Source organism: Stomoxys calcitrans, chromosome 3, assembly GCF_963082655.1.
Source record: "Stomoxys calcitrans chromosome 3, idStoCalc2.1, whole genome shotgun sequence".
Taxonomy (NCBI): domain Eukaryota; kingdom Metazoa; phylum Arthropoda; class Insecta; order Diptera; family Muscidae; genus Stomoxys; species Stomoxys calcitrans.
The window spans coordinates 13,834,165-13,850,900 of record NC_081554.1 but is presented as its reverse complement, the minus strand read 5'-3'; the positions used below and the strand labels follow the sequence as shown (position 1 = coordinate 13,850,900).

Here is a 16,736-nt window from a genome sequence, read left to right as displayed (position 1 = left end):
TAAACAAACAGCGTTAAAATTGTTATAAAATTTATAAAACCAATTATACCGGTTTTTCGTATTTGGCTGTCAGTGAGTGTACATCGTTTTCTTTGGTCTTTGCGAATATTACTGTTTCAACCACATATACACACTTACATACACACACGTTTGTACTTTTTCGTGCTGGTATCTTTTGTTCTGGAAGCGTGATTTTGCTAAGCGTGTGGTGCTGAGTGGCTTTTGGAGGAATTTGGTCTGTGGTGTGGCTGTTGGTGGAGGCTTCTGCTGGAGTGGTGTGAATCCAGGAAGCTGTCGTTGGGAGTGAAGAAGAAAGAAAGCGCCATGGCGGCTAAGCCGCTCATTTTGGCGCATGTGGTGTCTGATAATTTCAAGTCGATTAAGACTAAGGAGAAATTGTATGATGTCAATAGGAGAATGCTTGAGGAAAATATGGATGAAGCGTGTGCAAGTGAAATGATTGCTGAGGGTGCTGCTATTGAATGTACCGTTGGGAGTATTGGAAGTGTTGGTGCGAGCTGCGACAAGATATTGGAAAGCAATGTTGCTAGTGGTATGAGTGGTGAGATGTGTGCTGGTGTGAGTGCTGCGACTGGAAGTAGAAGGAAGGATGCCGCTAAAACAGGTAACGGGGTATCTAGAGGACGGGAGGGGGAAGATGATATGCAGAATAAGAGAAGAAGAACAGAGGAGAATGTGATAATTACTTATAATGAGGGGCATGTTGGTGACTTTGCTGTCCTTGTCGATACATCAAAGTCTGATGAAATTAGAAATACGAGAAGAAGAAATGGTTTATATCTGTACGAGAAAATTAAAGATATTATTTCTGCTAGTGATGGCATTGATGAGATTAAGGATGTGGGGCGTACAATGTATAAGATAAAGTTCTTTACTGCGGTGGCAGCCAACAAGTTTGTTAGTAACAAGAGATTGGCTGAGAGGAATTTGAAGGCGTTCATTCCACGTAATTTTGTGGAAACTTTTGGTGTGCTCAGGGATGTACCTCTGTCGATTACTGAGGACGAAATTGCTGCTGATGTAAGAAGATGCTTAGCAATAGAGGATTCCCCTCTTAAATTGATGTCTGTACAGAGGTTCACTAGAAGAGATTTGGATGATAGAACAAGGATGATTCCTACTGGGTCGGTGAAGGTTGGTTTTAGCGGGGGTGCACTCCCAAGAGATGTGAAGGTGAATTATACGAGGACAATGGTGCATACGTTCTATCCGAGTGTAAGGCAATGCAGGAAGTGTGGAAGGCTTGGGCATTTGGAGATGGGCTGTAAGTCCAGCAGAAGATGTCTGAAATGTGGCGTAGAGGGCGATCAATGCGGAGGAGACTGTGAGATCATCAGGTGTGTGCTCTGTAGGAAGACTGGCCATCTGGCGTCTAACAGAGATGTGTGCCAAGTTTGGCAGAAAGAGACAAGGATCAACAAGTTGATGGCTGAGAACAAGATGTCGAGGTCGGAGGTTTTGGATTCGTTTGGACAAGTAAGAACTAATAGATTTGAGGAGCTGATGGACAATGAGGATTTCCCGCAGATGCAAGGGGGAGGAAGAAATGTTAGAGATAGAGTCAGAGAGTCTAACAGGATTTTGACGCCGTGGGCGTATAATGCGGTTGCGAAGAAGGTTTCTAATGCGCGTAAGGAGGTGGTTGTGGCGCAGGGCGCGCAGATACATCCGAGAATGTTTGATGAGGTGTCTCCCTCTCAGCCAGTATACCAGTACCCTGGCTACAGCAGGGTGAGTGAGCTGGAGAAGATCATGCAAGAGCTGCTGAAATTTATGCGGGATCATTTTACGCAAGTGGGCAGTGATGCGGGCCTGGTGGCTGTCAGGCATTTTTCAGAGCGTGTTAATAAAGTTGGAATTAGTAATGATGTTCAGTTGATTTCTACGGCCAGTAACAATGACAATCAAAATATTACAGTATAATGTGCAATCGCTGAAGAAGAACAAAGCTACATTAGAATATTTGCTAAACAAGGATGGTTTTGATATTTGCTGCTTATGTGAGACTTTTTCTCATGATGACGTTAACAAGAATAATAAAATTTTTAACTTTAACCTGGCGGAAAAGAAACGTGGTGATGGCTACGGAGGCGTGGCCATTGGCCTAAGAAAATATATTAGTTTTAAAACTTTAGACTTTGTTACTGACTTGGATATTGTGATTGTCAAAACTCTGAACTTGAAGAAGAACTTTGTCTTTTGTGCTGTTTATTGTCCTCCGTCTATATCGGTTCCTGCTTTCGAGCTTGAGATGTCGACTCTTTTGAACTACCTGGAGACTTTGAATGATGTTGTATTGCTTGGTGACTTTAATGCGAGATGCCTGGCTTGGGGTGACAGTGTCACCATGCCTAAAGGTCGGATCCTGCAGCAGCTAACTGACAATGCTGGCTTTATTTGCTTTAATAATGGTGCACATACCTACAAGAGATCCTTGGCTGATGATAATGGTACTGTTTTAGACCTTTGTTTTGCTAATGGTGCGTCGGAGATGGAATGGAGCACTTTATCCTTTTTAATTGGTGGAAGCCATCACTTTCCTATTGAGATTACAATCAAGTCGGATAGGATTTCCTATGGCAAGTTTGTAGCGAAGAATTTGCTGGCGGACGCCTTAAGTCGAACTTCTTTTGGGCCTGATATGGATGAGATTGAAAAGTCCTTTTTGAATGAAATAAATAGTGCTACTTTCAAGATTAAAGATAACAGGGTTCCCAAGTTCTGGTGGCAGAAGAACTTGGATGTCTTATTTAGATCTCAAAAAGCTGCCTTTAAGAAATGTCAAAGATATCCTACGCTGGAGAATATTGAAGCGGCGAGCACTGCTAGGAAAGAGTGGAAGTTGGCAGTATCAAATGCAAAGAGAGAAAGTTTTAAGGCTAACCTGGCTGGTCTGAATGCTGACCCGGGAACGAAACAGGCTTGGAATTTCGTTAAAAATGTGGTTGGGAGGCGCAAGATCGGTGCTACCAGCTCGTGGAATGCTGAAAATAATGAGGCATATTTGAAATTTCTCAAGGAACAAGTGCCGTGTGATGATGATGTAGCTGTAATGGATCTGGTGTGCCCTAGGGCTGTAAAGTTTGAATATGAGGATTTTGAGAGAGTGCTGAATGGCAAAAGAAAGGCGTCGGCTGGTGGCTGTGACGGCATTACGTATGACATGATCAAAGCACTTCCGGATATCTCTAAGAGCGTGCTGTTTACTGCCCTTAATAATTGCTTTGCGAATAATCTAATCAGAGATGGCTGGAGAAGGATCAAGATTGTGCCGGTGCCTAAGCCGGGCAAAGATTTGAAGGATTATAGGAATTTCAGACCAATCTCTTTAATAGCTGTCTTCCTGAAAATGATTAATCTTATGGTTAAGGATAAGGTTGCTTGCTTTCTGGAGGCTATGGGTTTCTTGCCTGAGCGATGCTTTGCATACAGGAGTGGGAGGTCTACCTCATCCTGTGTTAATGATTTATTGCACCGTACTGCGGTTCTTAAGGCGAATGGTTTTAAAGTTATGATTGTGGCCCTAGACATCGCTAATGCTTATAACTGTGTCAAGATTGAGGTACTGAGCAAGATTTTGGTTGGTTGTGGTTTGGAGATGCATTATATAGCGTGGATACGCAATTTTTTGTCAAATAGGATTTTGTGTCTTGGCAAAAGCACAACCACTGTTGTCGATGGTCTGCCGCAAGGGAGCTGTTTATCCCCGCTGCTATTTAATGTTTACACGAAGAACCTACACGAAATAGAAGATCGGTCTAGCTTGGTTTACCAGTATGCGGATGATTTCTTGATAATGGTGTTTGATAAAGACTTTAATGAAGCGGAGAAGAAGCTTCAGACGAAGGTGCAAGCCTTTTATGATCTATGCAAAGAATTAAATCTTTCCTTTCAGGCGGATAAATCCCAGATTATGTACCTGGCGAAGGGCAGCAGGAAGAAGGTGAGCCTGTCTGTTAATGGAGCTGTGATTCAACAAGTCAAGACCCTTAAGTATCTAGGAAGGACGATAACTGCATCGTTATCCGTTAAAGACCACTACACGCGAATTGCCAAGGAAGTTGAGTCAAGAAAAAATGTTTTTAAATTTCTGACACCTGTTAAGGGAGGTCTGGATCCGGCCGTAGCTCTTAATCTATATCGTTCTCTGATAAGATCGAAGCTGGAGTATGCGAGGGCTACTGCAGCCCATACTCCGATGAGTATAAATAAGAAGATTATGACAACTCAAAATGCCACTCTGAGAAGATGTTTGGGAGTGACGCCCTCTACGCCAATTCATGTTATCTATGCCCTTGCAAATGAGATGCCTGCCGCGGAGCGCAGTTTGTGGCTGACGGCTAGGGAGTTATTAAGAGTGAAATCTATGAACCCAGATTTATACGCAATGGTTGCGGAAAACCCGTATGTACGCTCCAGCTATAGTCATGTTTATCACATGTTTCATGAGATTTTTGATGTGATTTCCGTTGTAGAGGAAGAGTGCAGGCCTGTCAGTCTGACGGTGCGGTCTTCGATTGTTTGTGGAGACAGAGCCAATGTTGCTAAAGAGATTTTTCAGAAAATGTATTGCAAAGAGATAGCGGAGTATAAAGATGATGGTTTTGTTGTGTTTGCCACGGATGCATCGGTGAAAGCTGGGAGTGCTGGATGCGCCGTTTTTAATGCCACGCGGGATCAGCGGTTCCTGTTTAGAATTCAGGGGAAGACGTCAAGCCTCTTCTCTGAGTTAATAGCGCTGTTTAAGGCAGTTGAGATTGCGGTGGAGGATGGCTGCTGTGAATTTGTTGTCTTTACGGATAGTCTAAATGCCTGCAAACTGCTGAGTGCCCCTCGTACGAAGAATCACCTTGTTGCTGGAATTTTTCGGAAGCTGAATTTCTCTAATATCAACAAATGCCATATTGTATGGACACCTGCCCACGTTGGTATTAAAATCAATGAGACTGCTGACTGGCTGGCTAAGTATGCAGCAGATTTTGGTGCCCCTGTTAATTTTGATTACACCCTCGAGGAAGGGTTAAGGCGTATAAAGGATGAGATATATGATATTTGGAATCGTGACTATCGTTTGAAATCTACTGAAAAAGGCAGAAAGTTCTTTGAGCTGTTTCCTGATATTCCCTCCCGTCCCTGGTTCCTAGGGGCTGACTTGGAACCTGCGGAGAAAAAGATACTTAATAGAATGTTTACAGGACACACCTATGATAAAACCTATTTGCATAGATTTAACCCCGGTTTGTCATGCTTTTGTGACAAATGTGGCTGTCGGGAATCTGTGGGGCACATGATTTTTGAGTGCCCTAAATATCGCTCACTGCGATCTCGTTTTAGTATTTTTAGTAAATATACCAATCTCAAGGACCTGCTTGAGTGTAAACAAGTACCTGAATATAAATGTTTATTGTGCTTCATCCAAGAAGCCAAAATTGATGTTTGATGAATGAATCTGATCGCTTCATGTATGCTGTTACATGTTTCGCTTCTTTATTTGATGCTTTTTTTGTCCATACCACCATCTCATTGTACACTCACCTTACCACTTTACTTGCAGTAGTTTAATGGATCTGTGATATATGCCCTCTTGGGCGAATGTGATATTTAGATGCTAATTTTTTTCTATTGCATCTTCTCGATTAATAGCATAAGCACCCTCGACGTACAACAATCTTGACGATAGACTCAACCACTTTCAACACTTCTTGACGAAAAAGGAGCATATAATTGGAATTAATACGAGCTTTTTGGAGGATCTAGCACCTACATCACTTTGTGATATCGTTTAAGTTTGGCAGTGTGGACGGCTGCTCCTGGATATAACCTGGCATATGTGAGACTTGTCTCCGCCATTCTTTCTGAAAGTCCAAAAAAAAAAAAAAAAAAAAAAACCAATTATACAAAATGTTTTAGACTACAAATCGCAAAAGTCAGTAATCGTCCTCCAGTGGAGTTACTAGAAACGCTCCATATTACTGTTGGTAATTGCAAAATAATACTCGGCAGAGTGTGAGTTGTCCACTCGTTGAGTAATTCTTTCTCAGGCAGACTTGAAACAATAAATAAATAATATACATTTTTCAAAATTAAAGCTACTGGTAAGCTATTTAAGCCTAACATGGGTATTATTTAAACTTTCTCTTCACACAAAACAAAATTTTATAATTTTCCTTAAAAGTTGTGTGTTTATTTCATTGATTTTTCTCCTTTTTCAGTTGTCAATTTTCTTGTTTGCCTTGGTAACATACATACTACACAGTGCTAACGTAGTTGTGTCGTTGTGGTGAGTGGTAGTTGTGACGACTTAATACCAAAAAAAATGAGTGCTAGAGCCCCACGAAGACCTGGCACAGGCAATAGTCAAACTTTAAATGAGTGTGTGCAGGTGGTGGTGCGATGTCGCCCCATGAGCAACAAAGAACGTTCCGAGGGATTTGATGAGGTCATTAGTGTCTACCCCACTCGCGGTGTTATAGAGATCTCCAACCAGACGGACACTCAGAAGGAACAACGTAAAGTCTTTACCTATGATGCTGTATATGATTCAGGTGCCTCTCAGACTACTGTCTACAATGAAGTGGTATTTCCATTGGTCAGTTCTGTTTTGGAAGGCTATAACGGCTGCATATTTGCTTATGGCCAGACCGGAACCGGAAAGACCTTTACCATGGAAGGCATAAGAGGAAACGATGAAATGATTGGCATAATACCTCGCAGTTTTGAGCAGATTTGGTTACACATAAATCGAACAGAAAATTTTCAATTTCTTGTTGATGTTTCATATTTGGAAATTTATATGGAGGAGCTGAGAGATTTACTCAAACCAAACTCAAAAAATTTGGAGGTGCGAGAAAGTGGTTCTGGTGTATATGTTCCCAATCTACATTCGGTTACTTGTAAGAGCGTTGACGACATGATGAATGTGATGAAATTGGGTAACAAAAATCGCACAGTGGGCTTCACCAACATGAATGAACACAGCTCGAGGTAAGTGAATGTCTACACTCTCTAAGATTTAAAGGTTGATGTTTTGTTTTTAGATCTCATTCCATATTTATTATAAAAATCGAAATGTGTGACATTGAAACGAACACCATAAAAGTGGGCAAACTAAATCTTATCGATCTGGCTGGCAGTGAAAGGCAAAGCAAGACAGGAGCTTCAGCAGAACGTCTGAAGGAGGCCAGCAAAATTAACTTGGCCCTATCCTCGCTGGGCAATGTTATTTCGGCTTTGGCTGAAAATTCTCCCCATGTACCCTATCGCGATTCGAAACTAACTCGTCTCCTACAGGATTCTTTGGGTGGTAATTCTAAGACCATAATGATAGCAAATATTGGCCCCTCAGCCTATAACTATAATGAAACTTTGACTACCTTACGTTATGCCTCTAGAGCCAAGGCCATACAAAATCAACCTATTAAGAACGAAGATCCTCAGGATGCTAAACTCAAGGAATACCAAGAAGAAATTGAGCGCCTTAAGCGTTTGATTGGCTCCAAGCAGCACGTCAAAGTAGAAAAACCCATTAAGAAAATTGTCAAGAAACCCAAGGAGCGCAAAGAGAGGCTGCACAAAGATTTAACCGAAAGCATACAGATAGTGGGAGAAATAAATGAGGTGGTTGATGTGGAGGAACCCGAATCGGACAAGGAGAATGAAGTTGAGGAGGAGGTGGCCAAAACCAATGAACAATTGGAGTGTGAACGCCTGGAGACCGCAAAGTTGGCAGCTAAATTAAGCGAATTGGAATCTCAAATGGTAAGAGGCGGCAAAAATCTATTGGATACTTACAGCGAGAGGCAAATAGTGTTGGAAAAGAAGCTAGTAGAAATTGCCGAACGCAAAAAACGTGAAATAGAAATGCAACAAAAATTGGAACTGCAAGAGGAGACCACTCTGGAAATTCGTGGAACCGTCACTTCGCTGGAGCAGGAGGTGGAATTGAAGAAACGCAAACTGTCCAAATGTTATGCCAAATTTTTGGCCTTACAACAAGAATTAAACGATTGCAAATTCGAGCACAATCAGGATTTAAGAGAACTGGAAATGGCCCAAAATGAATTGGTCAAGGAACTTAAACGTCAGCTTTTAATCATAGACAATTTTGTACCAGTGGAAGTTAAGCAAAGATTGTATACACAAGCCAAATACGACGAAGAACAAGAGGAATGGAAATTCTCTTCGTTGCCCATCTACAATGATGGTTCGTACAATAGCAAACGTCCTGTTTCTCATGCCCAAAGACGCCGACCCATTTCGGAATATGCCCTGCTGGAATCAAAATCCAACACCAGCGAAGCCGGTTTGCGTTTTAAGAGCGAAAACATAGTCTCTTATGAATTGGAAATGCCTTGCCGTACCACTCAGGAATATAAGACACCGAAAATTTCGGCTTCTCTTCAAGCCGTCCTTGCGCAGGCTATGCAAACTGGCGATGACATTGATATTGTGGAAAATCACACCAATTCCATACGCAGCCGCTTGGAGAGTATAATAAACGCAAGTGCTAATGCTGCGGCGGCGGCTGCGGCTGCCAACAATAGCAATATGAATGGCCATGCACCCACAACAAATGGTGCCGGCGGTGGATCCATTGCAAATAGCCGCATAAAGTCTAGTCGCATTGCCTCAGGTATACCACCAGCAACAGCTGCTGCCATCGACTCAAATCGGCGGCCACCAACTGGCAGAACCCAAGCAAAGAAGCCTGTTTCTGCCTATCCCAAAGCTCGAGGTCTAGTCACTAAATGAAGCCACTTGAAGGATCACTTGCAATGATGATGAAAAAATTTACAAAATCGACCGAATTGAAATGAAATTTATCTCAAATCATATTTTATGTCTTTATTATATACACTACGAAACACCGAAAATCACACACACACACACATACAAACTCTCTAAACACTTTAATGACGTCTTAGTGCAATATGTTCATAATATGATCGATTTTTTTGTTTAATTCAAAAACTCAATGTCGCTTTTAGCTTCTGCATTGACAACAACATGCCAATATGGAATATTTTCTATACATGTAGTTGTCTTTAACAATTAGCATTTTTTATTAATTATAAGTTGAAAATAGCCAAAACGTATTTTTTAATATATGTATTTTTGTTTTTATTATTATGTTGATATTATTTTAATTTATTTCCTTTGTTTTGCACAAACTTTTAAACAGAATAAAAGGAGACACCCAGAAAGATATGAATATGGAATTTTTTTTTGGAAAGAGGACTATGCAGAGAGGAGATGAAATTTGCATATCTAATGAGGTGGTGATATTACCACAAAAGCAACAACGAACATTGTGATGAGGAACCATGAGTGTTTCTATCCCATTAACGGGCACTTAAAAGGAGCAATGGAAAGTACTTACGTACTCGTATGATGATGTATATGATTCAGATTCCTTTTAGACCAATGTCTACAATGAAATGGTATTTATAGTGGTCGGTTATGTTTTGGAAGGCTATATTTGGCTAGGGCCTGAAGGGAGCCGAAAAGGAAGGCACAAAGGGAAACGTAGTGAACAAATATTTAAAGAATTCGAGAAGTGAATCTGATGCCAACATGATCATTTGTTAATAGGTACGACATTAGAAGGACACCGTGGCGTGGTAAGCATGGAGAATGTAGCTACGTGCCGTTTGGACTCACTCTCAAACAGCTCACTGTTTCAGACCTTAGGCCAAGATAGTAACTAATGTAAAGAGTGGATTGACAGATCCAATACTACGTTGGGTCTTTGCAAGGGAAAGATCTTTGTCTCCTTATGGAGATGGTACGCATGAGAATTGACGAGACAGACAATTTCAGTTCATAGAGCATCATTCCGGAAGATGAAGATCTTATTCCACTGCATGTAGCCCATCCCGTCTGGAGGGTTCAGAGATATCACTCCACCTTGGGGGTTTCGCTGTTTACAGGGATCACTGTTTGGGGATAACTACGTTGCTTCGAAATTCAACAAATGATTGACGACTAAACAGCAAAGGCCCTATTCAACGTTTCACTCTCGGTTGGAGAGACTTTTGGCGATGTGCTTCATGCAAGTTAATAGACATGAGAACCGTTTTATTACCTGGTTAAGCTTTGGCTAAAATGTTTTTTTTTTCGCAAATTGGGAAACACTCGTGAGGATTAATGCTTTTATTGTTCAATATTCCTTCTTTCGCATTCTCTTCTGGCTTTAGTAGCTTGATCACTGCCCATTTTTCAGACATCGAAAACTATGAGAGTGCTCAGAGAGACAGGTTAAGGACTCTGGTCAGTCATTCGACTCCTTATTTGGTGCTGAGGATGATGTTTATAAGCATAGCCGACTGTATCGAAAGCTTTCGTGCAAGTTAGAAACCATGAGGACCGATCTATGACCAGGTTGAGCTTTGCGTAAAATGTTTGGTGATGGTTTGTAAAGCAATCAGGTTAATACGAAAATTGTGAAATTCATGTAGTTGTTGTTATCGTTGCCCTAGCCACATTTTCATGTGGAGGTGTCGATCCTCGTCAAGCTCCTGTAGGTGAGCAAGGTCGTTCCGAGTCCAAAGGAAAGATCGCCGCGGGAACAGAGTGGCTGGCCATTGGTTATTTATATTTATAGGCGCAAATAACCCGCCTTGTCATATCGAGCATCATAGGCACTCAGTATTTGTGCAAGAGCCGGCGCCATTCGGCCTCTCACTGAGACATTCCTCTCGATACTGCGATTGTACGCGACTGCCGTTGCAGGCACTCCGTATGGAGCATTCCACTATCACGCAACGCAATACCATGGCAGCCGGTTGTACGTACCGGATTGACCCGATAGAGTTCTTCATCGGCAAGGGCTGCCGCATCAGTGTATGACACACTGCTACAACAATGCAACCTGTGGACGGGGTAGCTTTCAGCTAAGCTTCTCGTGACAGTAATGAACACCACACATATCGGACCTCAATGTCCCAGCCTCTGTGGTGCTATTCCGCGCCAGGGCGAAACTTATGATGTTGCTCAGCGATTGGAAACTCTTCAAGAACACGTGCGAGGAATAATGCTTTAATTGTACGATACTCCCTTTTTCGCATCCTCTTCAAGCTTCGGTAGCTGGATCACACTGTCGATTTTCAAGACATCGAAAACTATGAGAGTGTTCAGAGACGACTTCTTATTTGCTGCTGAGAATAATGTTTGCAACTTTGTCCAAGGTAAATTGTGATGATGGTTAATTGGCTCGGGGACCTCGAATGGGAGGAATTGTTCTCCTTCTCCAGGCATCACTCTCAGGAGGTCCAATAAGCTGAATGTAGATCTGTCATTGCTATCACTAACGCTGACTGAAGTCTTATCAAGATATTGACTGAGGCCCATTGAACCTTTTACCGTTGATCGAGACTGATTTAACATTAGACCTCAAGCTACTAATACGGGTAGAGTACCACATTCCAACAGCGATTAGTTGTATGCCCCGGAACGATCGAGCGTATGATGGTGTTGAGTACATGTGGCAAGCCTATTTGTTAAAATTGGCTAGAAATCCCCATATATTTAAATAACAACTTCAGCATACTATGACACAAATAGGAATACCAAACAGTATGCCGCAACCATAGAAGACAAGTCTCCTAAAGTCGAAAATTTTGTATTGTGGAAGACTCGACTGAAGATGGGTTGCAATCCATAGTCGACCTGTTCATGTGGAGGTGGCAATCCTCGTCAAGCTCCTGTAGGTGAGCAAGCTAGTTCTAGTTGAGAGGACCACGGGAACAGGCGCTAATATCGAGCATCATAGGCACTCCGTATTTTGGCAAGATCCGGTGCCGCCCGACCGCGACTGCCGTTGCAGCTACCCCGTATGCAGCAATCCACTATCCGTAACCTTTGGACGTCCCAGTAGCTCGCAGCTAAGCTTCTGCCGACAACGATGAACACCATACAGACTAGCAGTAGACGGAAATTATTCGATTATTCGCTCAAAATGGTAACTAAACCCAATCCAACGCGGTGGGATGAGTCCAAGAAATTATGTAGATAACCATAATTTTGACATTGCACCAGCCTCTGTGGTGCTATTCCGCGCCAGGGCGAAACTTATGATGTTGCTCAGCGATTGGAAACTCTTCAAGAACACGTGCGAGGAATAATGCTTTAATTGTACGATACTCCCTTTTTCGCATCCTCTTCAAGCTTCGGTAGCTGGATCACACTGTCGATTTTCAAGACATCGAAAACAATCCCATGGCAGCCGGTTGTACGTACCGGATTGACCCGATGGAATCCTCCATCGGCAAGGGCTGCCGTCTCGGTGTAAAACACACTGCTACAACAACAACAACAACATTGCAACTTTACAAACTTGGGTAAATTAAACAACCACAAGCTACCTGTGTTCTTTTATTGGGTTGCCCAAAAAGTAATTGCGGATTTTTCATATAGTCGGCGTTGACAAATTTTTTCACAGCTTGTGACTCTGTAATTGCATTCTATCTTCTGTCAGTTATCAGCTGTTACTTTTAGCTTGCTTTGGAAAAAAAGTGTAAAAAAGTATATTTGATTAAAGTTCATTCTAAGTTTTATTAAAAATGCATTTACTTTCTTTTAAAAAATCCGCAATTACTTTTTGGGCAACCCAATACAAACAGGGAGAATCGAAATTTCGGTAGATATTGACTCTAGAAGGATATTTCAAAGCGCTTGGACAAAACCTTGGCCCACTAAATAGGCAAGGACAAAGCTTTGCCAATCTATTTTTATTCAAGAGACCATATTTCCACTATAGCATTGTTCATTATTAGTCAGTGAATTGGTTGGCTTCAATAAGGTAGCTGGTTATTTATTTATTTTTCTACGCATTTCTTTAATGAAATGTTAATGGGAAATTTTTGTTAGCTTATCACACTGTGCTTTTTTGTTTTTTCTTCCAATATCAAATCTTTTTTATGCAAATTTTCAAAATCTCGTTTTTCATATTTTTGTTTTATTGGAATGCAACAAACTCGAATATTTCATTTTTGGCAATTTAAAATTATTTTATTTTTCTAAATTAAGTGCTCCCGTTTTCTCTACTAAGTCTAATAGTGCTTGTAACTTATTGTCAAATAACTCGCAACGTATGGGCATTTCTAGTGAATAAAATGGATTCTTTAAGGCATAATCCGAATATAGTTCGTAGATTTTGCGTAATAAGATATCCATGCCGCTAGAGCCTGTTTCACTAATAACTATAAATTTAACTCCAGTTAAAGTTTGAAAACAATGTAACGTAAAGGTATCCGTTTCCAATGTTTCAATGCCAGAACTTTTGGGCTCCGGACTTAATTGACAGGCTATAGCAAATAATGGATAAAACATACTAGCCAAAAATATTTTCTCATTTGTGGTCATCTTGGGACGGCTAAATTTTAAATTAATTGGATAATTTTCGGCTGTTTCCAAAACTGTCTTCACATCACGCCCATCCTCGAGGGTAGCGCCATTTACTTGAGATCCATTTATAGCCACTAGGACATGTCCAACTGAAATGTTAGTAAATTAGAATTAGGACTTTAGCCATAAGAGAACATTAGCCGTTATTAGCTTGTTTTAATTTACCATTAATACCATCTTTGCGATTGAATACCACAGAAACTTTTTTAGGATTATAGTCCAACATTAAATCTAGAGGATAAGTGAATGTTTTCTCATGTTCTATACGTGGCACATTGTTGTCCAAGTTAAATATAAGACCTCCCGATTTGCTTACTATATAGACACCGTATATTATCATTTTTTAGGTGGATTTATGTCCCTTTTTCAATCTTTGTAAGGAAAATGGGTAGTAATGAATACTACCGAACACAGCTGTTAAATGTATACGAAAATGCGAGGTCGGTATACTAATTCAGGGCATACATTAAACATCAGCTGCCTAATGTGTATTTCTCATCTAACAACTCTGGCAACTACAATGTCTTTCCTCCTAAAGTCTAGTACTACGTTCATTTACACAAAAATTGCCCACTAATTAATTACTTACTCAAGCTGAGTATTCCGTTCAGCTTTTCAAGCGGAATGCTGTCAAACTCCATAAAAAAACGACGTTGGCTGAAAATAGGCGGAAAAGTAGTACTCTGTTTATAGTGACGAAAATGCCAAAAAACTACTATAGTGGCAAAACTTAAAACTATTGCCGGCATCATTTTTGTTTGTTTTATTGGTTTCAGTGGTCGTTTTTCTTTATTTGTGTGAGTAAAAGTAGATAAAATAGAGAAAACAATAAGTGCGGATAAAAAAAACGTGTTTGGGTATGGAAATTAAAATATTTGCCTGCTGTCAAATTCCACTCGCGGAACAATTAAAGATTTCAGCGACTATTCCGAAAGCAGTGTGGAAAACCGACCCTAAGGTTTGGTTATGACAGTTATGTTTTTTTTTTATTTTCATATCAAAAGACGTTTTATATCTGCATTTTGGTAATATGGCATCAAAAATGATGCCGACAATGATGTCAAACGTTGCCACTAAAATTTCTTTTTGACATTTTCCTCACTATAAACAAAGTAGTACCTGTTCACCTATTTTCCTCGAGCGTTTCGCCGACGTTTTTTATTGGAGTTTGACAGCATTCCGCATTAAAATCTCAACAAAATATTCAGCTTAAAGCAGAATAGAATACCAACCCTAAAGTTCATCATGTAAAAGCATCTTCACTCACGAAAAAACTTTTCAATTTCATAGTGTAAGGGGTACGTTATAGAATAACTACTTTAAATTGATACGGCAATACTGTTTTCGATATTTACAAATCAATCAGCTGTTTCTGACAGACCATCTATCTGTGTATATTGTCCAGTCTTTTTTTTTCTTACAAGCAACCACCAAGCCACTTTAAAAATACTATACCTTTAAACAGTAATTAAAAGTAATTATTGTTTTTTTTTTGGCTACAATAAAATTTTACCAAAGTGGAGAAAATGGGTTCCGATGATGCAAGCACAAATTCCAGTGAAGCATTTGACAGGGGCGATCGCATACAGAAGGGTTTTCAAATAAACTATATGATTTTACGCGATGCTGATACGGGAAAGGTTATTTGGCAGGAAAACAAAGATTTCTCCTCGCCCGATGTCGAACATGAAGCACGAGTACCGGTCAAAATTTTGGATCTGAGAGCGGTATCAAGAGAAATCAACTTTAGCACCATTGAGGCGATGGAAAACTTTCGTTTAGATCAAAAAGTACTCTTTAAAGGCCGCATTATGGAGGAGTGGTTTTTTGAAATGGGTTGGGTTGGAGCGAATACAACAAATACATGGCAATCTACCATAGAAGCCGCGCCTGAGTCACAAATGATGCCTGCCAAAGTTCTGAACGGCAACGTCACTATTCAAACCAGTTTCTATGACAACGATACCCTCATCACCAAATCTGTGGTACGACTTTACTACATATAGACAGCTTCTCAAGTGACCTCGACGACGACGACGATGAATATAACAACAACTGGCTGCTGCTCATAATAAAGTCAAGCTGAAATATATGCCATCTTTTAACTCAAAAGTAAATTATTTTACAACAACTAATCAACCATACTCTTTCTCAGCCCACACACAAAACATATTTTCTCATTCGTTATATTTCATTTTTTTTAAGAAAAAATCGTTGAATTTTTGGAGCTATTCCCAATGCCACTGGGAACGAATGAATGTTCGCATGTTTGTCTCCGGTATGGACACTAATGAAATTGTTAAGCATTTCTTTTTAACTATTTATATTTATGGTTTATACACAAAACTAAAACACCCACACATACACACACAAACACTAAATAAGTATTGCGCTAAATGTGTGTGACTATATTTAAAACAAAAAAATTGTTGCATTTCTTGAAAATAGAAATTATTATTGCTGCGCTGCCGCTGCTCCCTCATTGGGACAATCTCAATTGTGTTAGGTGTTCTTCTTTCGCGTTTAGTTAGCATCTCTCATTTCTAATCCTGCTATTAAAATAAGCAATAATTCTAGATAAATATAATAATTTTAATATTAATATGCCATATACATAAGTATGTATGTTTTATTTATACATTGTATTAAAAAAAACATTTGTTTTCATAATACTAATATGATTTAAACAAAAAAAAAAAGTAAATAAAAACAAATGCAATTTTCTGTTAACCCAAATATATTTGTTTGGTTTGAATTGAAAGGCTAGATATTTTCATGTGATTTCCTTAGCCTTCAAAAATAATTTTCGTGTGGGAAGTTATAATGGTTGTCTGCAATTCGACTCATTTAACATTTTAGGACTTCATAGGAACAAGGAAACACTATACTTTTCACTTCTTACCTTTAAATCAAAAAAACCCGTTTTAATCTCTTAAATTTACATTCGCTAATTCAAACAAATAATTATTTAAAGAAATATGAAGTTAATGTGGAATGTGCGAGACACGAAAACATCACATGTTCTACAGTATACGCGATGTCCTCAGAGCCTCTGCAGAAATAGTCATTTCTCATTATAGGTATATCTGGTTGTTATTCACTTTCCCGGAATGTGTAAGTCAGTTCAGGATCTCCGCCCATACACACATCAATAAGCGGGTTACCTTCTAGTTTTTCAGAGTACACCTCGCAGCCCACATGGTCCAACCATCTACGTATATTCTATTACTAGGGATATTGTACCTTCAATCGCGTATCAGGTTGTTGTTGTAACCACATTTGTATGTGGAGCTGACGATCCTCATTAAGCT

The 16,736-nt window shown here is 40.0% G+C and overlaps 4 protein-coding genes across 4 annotated transcripts; 3 read left to right on the top strand and 1 right to left on the bottom strand.

Moving 5' to 3' along the window:
* The first annotated feature begins 284 nt into the window (after window positions 1-284).
* Window positions 285-5,753, top strand: LOC131996360 (uncharacterized). The gene is made up of 2 exons (XM_059365974.1): window positions 285-625; window positions 5,665-5,753. Exons 1-2 carry the CDS (start codon window positions 325-327, stop codon window positions 5,667-5,669), a joined length of 306 nt encoding a protein of 101 aa, XP_059221957.1. The 5' UTR covers window positions 285-324; the 3' UTR covers window positions 5,670-5,753.
* A 149-nt stretch (window positions 5,754-5,902) lies between these two features.
* On the top strand, window positions 5,903-9,228 carry LOC106084014 (kinesin-like protein Klp68D). The gene is made up of 3 exons (XM_013247404.2): window positions 5,903-6,116; window positions 6,234-7,005; window positions 7,059-9,228. The coding sequence occupies exons 2-3, from the start codon at window positions 6,338-6,340 to the stop codon at window positions 8,770-8,772; spliced, it is 2,382 nt and encodes a 793-aa protein (XP_013102858.2). The 5' UTR covers window positions 5,903-6,116; window positions 6,234-6,337; the 3' UTR covers window positions 8,773-9,228.
* A 3,774-nt stretch (window positions 9,229-13,002) lies between these two features.
* Window positions 13,003-13,847, bottom strand: LOC106084020 (trafficking protein particle complex subunit 4). The gene is made up of 2 exons (XM_013247416.2): window positions 13,591-13,847; window positions 13,003-13,514 (listed from the first exon to the last, which is right to left on the bottom strand). The coding sequence occupies exons 1-2, from the start codon at window positions 13,763-13,765 to the stop codon at window positions 13,030-13,032; spliced, it is 660 nt and encodes a 219-aa protein (XP_013102870.1). The 5' UTR covers window positions 13,766-13,847; the 3' UTR covers window positions 13,003-13,029.
* A 949-nt stretch (window positions 13,848-14,796) lies between these two features.
* LOC106084021 (probable cGMP 3',5'-cyclic phosphodiesterase subunit delta) lies at window positions 14,797-16,163 on the top strand. The gene is made up of 2 exons (XM_059365973.1): window positions 14,797-15,537; window positions 15,631-16,163. The coding sequence occupies exon 1, from the start codon at window positions 14,952-14,954 to the stop codon at window positions 15,429-15,431; it is 480 nt and encodes a 159-aa protein (XP_059221956.1). The 5' UTR covers window positions 14,797-14,951; the 3' UTR covers window positions 15,432-15,537; window positions 15,631-16,163.
* Window positions 16,164-16,736: the final 573 nt, after the last annotated feature.

Coding starts and splice junctions, on each gene's coding strand:
- LOC131996360 (XM_059365974.1), top strand. CDS start 325: ATGGCGGCTAAGCCGCTCATTTTGGCGCATGTGGTGTCTGATAATTTC.
- LOC106084014 (XM_013247404.2), top strand. CDS start 6,338: ATGAGTGCTAGAGCCCCACGAAGACCTGGCACAGGCAATAGTCAAACT. Junction 7,006..7,058: donor ATGAATGAACACAGCTCGAG/GTAAGTGAATGT, acceptor TTTTGTTTTTAG/ATCTCATTCCATATTTATTA.
- LOC106084020 (XM_013247416.2), bottom strand. CDS start 13,765: ATGATAATATACGGTGTCTATATAGTAAGCAAATCGGGAGGTCTTATA. Junction 13,515..13,590: donor TCGCAAAGATGGTATTAATG/GTAAATTAAAAC, acceptor CTAACATTTCAG/TTGGACATGTCCTAGTGGCT.
- LOC106084021 (XM_059365973.1), top strand. CDS start 14,952: ATGGGTTCCGATGATGCAAGCACAAATTCCAGTGAAGCATTTGACAGG.